This window comes from Anarrhichthys ocellatus, unplaced genomic scaffold, assembly GCF_004355925.1.
Source record: "Anarrhichthys ocellatus isolate YVR2014 unplaced genomic scaffold, GSC_Weel_1.0 scaffold2110, whole genome shotgun sequence".
Taxonomy (NCBI): Eukaryota; Metazoa; Chordata; class Actinopteri; order Perciformes; family Anarhichadidae; genus Anarrhichthys; species Anarrhichthys ocellatus.
The window spans coordinates 1-8,483 of NW_022282084.1; the positions used below are offsets into that span (position 1 = coordinate 1).

The 8,483-nt window shown below is 51.8% G+C and overlaps 1 protein-coding gene across 1 annotated transcript; it reads right to left on the reverse strand.

Annotated features, from left to right (window-relative positions):
- Positions 1–940: 940 nt before the first annotated feature.
- On the reverse strand, positions 941–8,196 carry apc (APC regulator of WNT signaling pathway; the record flags this gene model as incomplete). Its single annotated transcript, XM_031839955.1, has 2 exons — positions 941–7,122; positions 7,973–8,196. Coding segments are annotated over 2 exons (5,217 nt in total), but the record flags the coding sequence as incomplete, so codon positions are not given.
- Positions 8,197–8,483: the final 287 nt, after the last annotated feature.

Consider the following 8,483-nt stretch of genomic DNA (forward strand, 5'->3'; position numbering starts at 1 on the left):
ATATATACATATATATATACATATATACATATATATATACATATATATATATACATATATACATATATATGTGTGTGTGTGTGTTTTATATATATATATACATATATACATATATATGTGTGTGTGTGTTTTTATATTATAGTGAATAGTATTATATGATACATACAGTATATTATTATATGATATATATATATTATATGATATACAGTATATATTATATGATATATATATATTATATTATACAGCATATTATTATATATATATTATATGATATACAGTATATATTATATATATATATTATGTGATATATATATTATTATATTATACAGCATATTATATGATATATATTATTATATTATACGGCATATTATATTATACAGCATATTATTATATGATATATATATTATATTATACAGAATATGATTATATTATACTAAGACTATAATAAGATGTCCTGACGTGTTTATCAAAGTGTTATTTTCTGTTTTTTTTCATGTTGGAATAAATATTAAATATTTAACAGTAAAGTAGTAATACGTGTTTGATACCTTAATGTTTTTGCATTAAATCATTCTGGCATGTTTGCTGAGACTGATTGATGAGGCTCAGCCCTACAGAGAACATGCTCCACCAGCTCCACTGGTCTATATATTTATAATATAAATATATACATTTTATATAAGTGTGCTGAGTAAATGTGACTCTCCTATGGATTATAGTATTAAAGGATTATACAGACATCATCACATGACTTAATGTTAATTTGAGTTAGCTGCATGTGATACAGACTTGAACCTGCTGCGTATTATATATATATATATATATATATATATAACTATATATATATTATATAATATAACAGAGAAACTAAATAATCTCTCCAACAAACATGTTAAGACAATTAATCCGTCTCATTTTCTCAATCAAACAACCAGAGACGTTTGCACCTAAACGTTGAATTTTATTCATCATCTGTTAAACATCTCAGCCTTTGACTCGTTTCCTCCGGCAGACACAGAAACAGAGAAACTCAGCGTACAGCGTGAAGAACACGGTGGAAACTCACTATTTTTGGCAACAAAAAAAACATTTTTGTTTTTAAATTATGTGCTTCAAAGTTAAAAGGATTTTAAGGTTTTACAGCAATAACTTACGTTTTTACAGTGTTATTTGTTTTTGCAACGAGAGACAGAGCGGGAAGTTTCTCAGCCAACATTTCTTCAAAATGCAAAATCCTCCAAAATATTCACCAGGAAATTCAAGAACGGACTCAAAACGTTTCAAAGTGGTTTCATTTTAAAGTTCAGTCGGCTGGCAGCAAACGTCTCCTCTGGAATAAATGCCTTCGTGAGAGTGACGAGTGAGGTTCTGAAAAACTGATTTTTTTACATCCATCTGACAGAAAGTCTTTAGATCTAAACATCTGTTCAAACATCTGTCAACATAACATTTTATGTCCCAGAAACAAGTTTTCTTGAGAATCCAAACTAATGTTTTTGGATTATTTTAAGACTCAAACTGTGAATCCCTCATTTTCAAACTGCAGCAAAGTCACATCTGACATGTTGAACTCACCAAACTGTCTCCAAAAGGAGAGAATAAATTAATTTCTACCCGACGACAGGAGAAAAATCTTGTGTTTTTTTTTCAGAACCAAACTCCGTAAAAAAAAAAAAAAAAAAAGCATGAAAACGTCCGATAGCAGAATCGTCTTCAAAACGCTACAACTAGCAGAAACATCATCATTGTTATATCACCATGGTAACTGTCATCGTTAAGGGGGGGAGGGGGCCATGCAGGATCACAGGCAGAAAGGGGCGGACCTAAGCGCTACTCATCATTTTTAGTGGTATAAAAACATAAAAAGTTAATTTTTAAAGTTTCTCTCTCATCGAATAAAGAACCTTGACTGGCAGGTGAGAAGAGCCAATGGGGGGGGGAGTAGAGCCGGTGAGGGGGCGGGGCTAGCACTTAAATACAGACTCACTTCCTGTACAGTTCGGTTCACAAACAAACACTTTCTGACGCTTTTCTTCCTCCGTATTTACACTTCCTCCGTTTCGGTCAACTGTCCCAGCTGTGGCGGCCATTTTGTGTCTAAGTACGAGTCTTCTTCCCGTTTCCTGTTTTCACACCGACGTCACAATATACGAGCCTCGCTCTCCACCGCTGCCGCCGCCCTCGCCGCCCTTCGGCTCCCGTTTCTTAGTGACGGGGGTCGGGATGAGCGAAGGTCGCGTGGGGGTTGTCGACGACGAAGACGATGATGTCGTGGTGGTGGTGGGTGGCGTGGGCGGGGCGGTGACATCAGAGCTGCTCTTCCTCGGACTCGGTGTGTAGTTGAAGGGGCTAACCCGAGCTGCCACGGCGCCGCTCCGCTGCTGACTGCGCTGCTGCTGTTGTTGTTGTTGTTGTTGTTGTTGAGGGCGTTCGGGCGGCGCCGGCTTGTCGTCGAGGCTCTCACAGCTCCGGCGCAGGTTGAGGTTGGAGGAGGAAGAAGAGGAAGAGCAGGAGGAGGAGGGGATCTTGGAGGGGGCGGGGCTGTCTATGACAGGCGGGGCGTTGGTGGTGGGAGAGCGAGCCGAACAGGAAGAGGAGGAGCGCGGGTTGTTGACGGGACAATCCTCCAGACGGACCCACACGTCTTCTGATTTGTCGGAGAAGCGTCCGGCCGATGAGTCGCCACCGCTCTTCCCCTTCCTCCACGTTCCCTGCGACCTCACGCTACTCTCCTCCTCGCTCCGCCCCTTCTCGCTGGACTCCGACGACGCCGACAACACCGATGACGAGCTTCCCGTCCTCTTCCACGTCCCCACGCGCGGCAACGACGTCGAGTGTTTGCTCCCGCCTCCTCCTCCAGCGTTGCTACTTTCCCGCTTCCAGGTGCCCGTGCGGCTGAACCGCGATGATGTCACTTCCTGTGGGCGTGACGGGCTCTCGGAGTGCGAGCGGTTGACGTCGTGTCGCCTGGTCGTTGACGGTAGCGGCGTATCGGGGCTGGGCGGTGACTCTAACGCCGTTACGGTCGCTGCCGCCGACTCTTCCAGCTTCCTCTTCAGCGTCGGACTCGGCGCTTCTTTGATGAAGGTCGATTGACGGACCAGCGCTGGCTTCTCTGGCTCCGCCTTTTGCTTCTTGGCCGCCGTTGAGGCGCCGACCCTCGATGCCGACTCGCTCCTCGGGATGCCTCCGCCGCTACCGCCGCTCCTCGCCGGCCCACTCTGTTTGGCCGGTCTGGAGGCCGAAGACGATGACGATGACGCACTTCCTGGAGACGCCGTGCGCGGCATCTGAAGCAGCTTCCCTCCTTTCTGATTGGCTGCCGAGGAAGAGCGGGACGGCGTGGAGTCCCGAGAGGACCCACCTCCTCTGTCGGCGCCGTCGCTGCTTCCCGGAGGTTTGGCCACGGCTGCCGCTCTGGGCTTGCTCCGCCCCCTGGCAGATGGCTCCGCCCTCGGTTTCCCCGTGAAAGGACTCCTGTACACCTTCTTCCCGCCTCTCAACGCCTCCGCCGCCTCCTCCTCCTCCTCTATTTCCTCCTTCTTCTTCTTGGCCTCCAGCGTGCTGCGTTCTCCGCCCTTCAAGATCCTCCCCCCTCGCTTCATGGCCGCCTCCCCCTTCTCCTCCCCTTCTTCTTCTGCGTTGTTATTGGCTGCCGGAAGGCGGAACGGCGAGCCCACAGACTTCAGGGAAAGAACCGAGTCGGAGTCCGATGACGGTTGGCGTGACAGCGGCGCGGCAGCGGCTGCAGCGTTCAGGCTGCTGACAATGGAGTTGGCACCTTCCTGGATCGCCTTCCAATCGAATGTCTCCGAGTCAGGGGAGGCGGGGCTTCTCGGCGCCTCCGAAGGCTCCTCCTCGGCCAAAATGTTATCCTCGGCTTTGGAAGCAGGAACCGTCGTGGCCACGGCAGCGGCAGCGGCAGCAGCTGCAGCCTTCTTCTTTTTCTTGGGCATGGCGGAGCTGATGCACTCCTGCAGCAGGTCGTCCTCCGAGTCGATGCTCAGCGAGCTGAGCGACGAGTTCCTGGAGAAGCAGACGGGCGTGTCCTCCACGTGGAACGCTTTGGGAGCGTAGCAGCTCGCCGCCGGGGGGCGGGGCTTCAACTCCTCTTGAGGAGGAGGAGGAGACTTTCCTCCTGCTTTGCTGCCATCTTTCTTCCCGGGCGGCGGAGGCGGAGCGAACTCCTTATTGTTGTTCTCCTGGTCAATGTCACTCAGAGAGCTCAGAGACGAGTTCCTGGAGAAGCAGACGGGCGTGTCCTCGATGGCAAACTTCTGCTTCTCGTCGGACTCCGTCGCCGGTTTCGTTCGTGGGAAAACAGCCGCCGTTTGCTGCTTCCTCTTCCTGCCTTCTTCTTCTTTTTTTTTCTTCTCCTCGTCCTTCTCTCCTCCTCCGCCGCCGCCACCGTCGTCTTCGTCAAAGTCAAGCGAGCTCAGCGAGTCGTTGCGCGAGAAGCAGCACGGCGTGCCCTCGATGGGCGTGTAGTGGTGCGGCGAGTCAAAGGCAAACCCCGGTTTTGCTTTGGCGACGCCGTACGGCGCCCGCTGGGGCATCGGCTTCACCGGCGATGTCGGCTTCTTCTTCTGCTGCTGCTGCAGGGCGAGAGGGGGCGGGACCGAAGGAGGAAGAGGCGGGGCTTGGAGGTGCTCGCTGTTCACCGACGCTCTGATTGGTTTTCTGGGTTTGGCTTTGGGCATGGCAGCGCTGATGCACTCGGCGAGGATGTCGTCACCATTCTCACCCTCCGGGAGCCCTGCCCCTCTCCTCTGGCCGGAGGTGGGCGGGGCTACGGGTGCGGCAGCGGCTGCTGCTGCCTCCTCATTGGGCGGGGAGTCGATGGTGAGGTCACTGAGCGAGGTGGCGGTGGAGAAGTTGAGCGGGGTTCCCTCCACACAGTAAACTCTCGGCACCTCCTCCGGTGGCGGAGGCGCGTCCTTCCTCTGCTGCGATTGGCCGCGACTCTGAGGTGGGTGGAGCTTATAAACAGGAAGCTGGCTGGGTTTCCTTGGTGCTGCTTGTTGCTGTTTCTTTGGTTTCCGTGACGACTTGGGCATGGCCATGTTGATGCACGCCTCCAGGATCTCGTCGTCGTCAGATTCGTCGAGGATGGGTTTCGTCCCCTCCTCGTCCTTCCTCTCCTCGTTCCCTCCCTCATCTTCCTCTTCATTCCCTCTCATCTCCGCCGCGATGTACGGCTCGTCCAGACTGAGCGCGCTCAGACTGGAGGCTCTGGAGAAGCCGTGCGGCGTGCTCTCCGTGGCGAAGTGCAGCAGGACGTCCGCGCTGCTCTCCTCCTCGTCCTTCTTCTTGGTCTTCTCCTCCTCCTTGGCGCTCTGCATCGGCGGAGGAAGCAGTGGCGGCGGCGTCTTGGCACGGCTCGGCGGCATGGTCTGTCCTGGGCTGTCGGGCAGGTCGCTGGGGCTGACCACGCCGCTCGGCATGCCGCTGCACGGCTCGCTGGAGCGCACGGAGCTGGCGATGGAGGACGTAGAGAAGCTGTCAAGGGAGCTGACCGACGTGCAGCGGCTGAACATCAGCGGCGTCTCCTGAGCGTACGGCTGCTCCGGAGGACTCTTGGGAGTCCTGGCGCCTGATGATGATGTCACATGGTGGTGGTGATGGTGGTGGGCGTGGCCGTGATGGTGGTGGTGACCACGTCGGCCTCGGGAGGAGGGAGTGGAAGCGGCGGCTGCTGCTGCGGCGGCGGCAGCAGTGGCGGTCTGGCTCTCCGCCTCCTTCTGCTGCCTCTGCTGATGCTCATGTGCGTCTTTCTCGCTGACAGGAAGTGTCGGGTAATCGTTACCGCTGCCGCCCCTCCCGCCTCTCCTCTTCCTCTCGATGACATCGCAGTCTTCATCTTCCTCCGACGATGACAGCGAGGAGAGCGAGCTGCCTCTGGAGAAGCAGATGGGCGTGTCCTCCACGCAGTATGTCTGCGTCGACTCCTGGTTGCCTTTTGGCACCGTCCGATTGGCTGGGGGCGGAGGGGGGCGGAGCTTGTTGCCAGAGGACGGCGGAGGAGGCGGGCCGGAGGGGGCGGCGGTCTCCTCCGGCTTGAACAGAGGTTTTCGTGTGGCGTCGGCGCCGTACTTCAGGCTGTAGTCGATTGGCTGCTCGACCGCCGCGTCACCGCCGTAGTTTGAATTTGCCACTACAACGACATAGCGAGGCTGCGCGGCGGACGCTACGCGGCTGCCAGTCGCTGCCGGGTCGCCGCCGTCGTTCCTCCTCCTCAGCCTGCCGTTCAGCTCTTCGTCCTCGTCGCTCTCGATGCTGCCGCGGTGACTCGGACTCTGTCTCCCAGAGTTCAGCTGTTCGTCCGAGTACTTGAGGCTGTAGTTGATGGGCGTGTCCAACTCAGCGCCGTCGTCGTCCGCCATGTGGTTGGCACTGCGGATCTTGTGCGCCAGGTCGGCCGGGTACTTCCTGTAGACGCAGCACTTGTTGGCTCCGTTCTCTTCGGACGAGTAGAACGGCTCCGTCGACGGTTTCGTCTTGCCGCGGTTTCCGTACCCGTCGGCGCTCGTGACGCTGTTGAGGCTGTCGCTGGACGCTCGGACGCTGGGCGGGAACACCGTCCGGGCGTACGGCACCTCCTCACTCATCCTCTTCGATCCGTCTCCGTTCTTCGGGCTCGACAGCACCGGCGTGTTGGTGTACGAGCGTGTCGCACTCGCTCCCGCTCCTCCTCCTCCGGCGCCATTACAGCCCCGCCCCTTCCTGTGCGCCGCCTTCGGGCTGAGGTTGTCGATGTTGTCGAAAGTCTCAGACAGCTGCTGGGCGTCCAGCTCCTCGAACAACGCCTTCTGTTTGCGGGCGTGCAGCGACGGGGCGCCAGCGCCCGGCGACACCACGCTGGTGTCCTTGTAGCGTGCCGGCCGGTTGGCCATCAGGTTGCGCAGGGCGGCGGCGCTGCCCATGGCGATCATCTTGTGCCGGGAGTGAATGAGGTTACGCAGCATGCCGACGGCGCCCAGCTCCCACAATGCCTCCTGGTCTTTGGCGTCCCTGGCCGACAGATTCCAGAGCGTCCCACAGGCGTTGGACACGATGGTCAAACTGTGGGACTTCAGGTGCTGCAGCAGAGTTGGTAGGCAGCCGTGCTCACGCAGGATCTGCCTGCAAGACAACACACAGGGAGAAGAGAACCGTGATTTTTCATAATTTAATCCACACAGCGGATGTTGATGGTTTATACTCGTGGTGTACCGTCAACCATCACAGTGTAAATAAAGTTTTACCGTTAACCATCAGAGTGTAAATAAAGTTGTACTGACTCAGTAGAACATGTGTTTCTAGTCTCTGATCGTGTTTCATTGTAAACAACCAATCAGAGGAGAGCTAGTAATGTTAGCAGCACCGCTAACGGCTAACCAACGGAGGTTCACTTCAGTTACACTGATGCCTTCAGGCTCTGCTCAGTGAACATGAGTACTGGCTGAAGGTACATTATAACGTTATCATGATGTGTTCACATGTCATCTGTAAAATGTAGTTTTGGTGATAAACTTGAATAAATCCAGTAGTTAATATAAAATAGCTATTATAGATGAATTATGAGCTGTTTATCTTCCTACACGAGCTCTAAGCTCATTATTATACTTCAGTAAACATCTCCATATATATATATAGATATATATCTATATATATATATATAGATATATATATATATAGATATATATATATATATAGATCTATATCTATATCTATATCTATATATATATATATATATATATATATATATATATATATATATATTACTATTCTGAATTTAGGCCAATGACAGTCGTCAGTTAAACTGTTTTTTCACACTATGAAGGTTAAACTGTGTAATAGATCACATGACTCCCTGATCATTTATATCCAAAATGTTCCCTCGCTGCTGACTTCAGGCTCTGTTTTAGGTGGATATGAGGCTGGAGTGTCTAAAATGACAGCGACAGGTGAGTCTCTCTTTCCAGCCGTTTACCTGTGCGCTTCGTTGGTGGCGATGAGGCTGGAGACGTTGCGGAGGATCCCGCCGCCGCTCTCGATGATGGCGAGCGTGTTGGTGTGGCTGCGGTGAGTCAGCGTTCCCACCAGAAACGCCAGAGCGCCGTCCACCGCGCAGATGTCCGCCTTGTTCTCCGTGCAGTGAGCCGACAGGTTCCAGAGCGCGCTCAGTACGGACTTCAGAGTCGACTCCTGAAGAAGAAGAAGAAACAAAGCGAAGAACCGAATTCAGAGCTCAGAATAATTTAGAGAAAAACATTTAACCCTTTGAACACCAAAACCTGCCGACGGTCCTTGAACACATCATGTGTGACGAACACTTCAGTCAGAAAAAACAACCGAAACAAAGCTTAAAATTATGATATTTCATCACAAACATTTTATTCTTCATGTCTCTTTATAAATGTCTCCTCTAATAAAGAGTTCACTTCAACCAGAGTGTGTTAAACATTAAAGTGTGAAACTATGACGTCATGATTGATTCATCT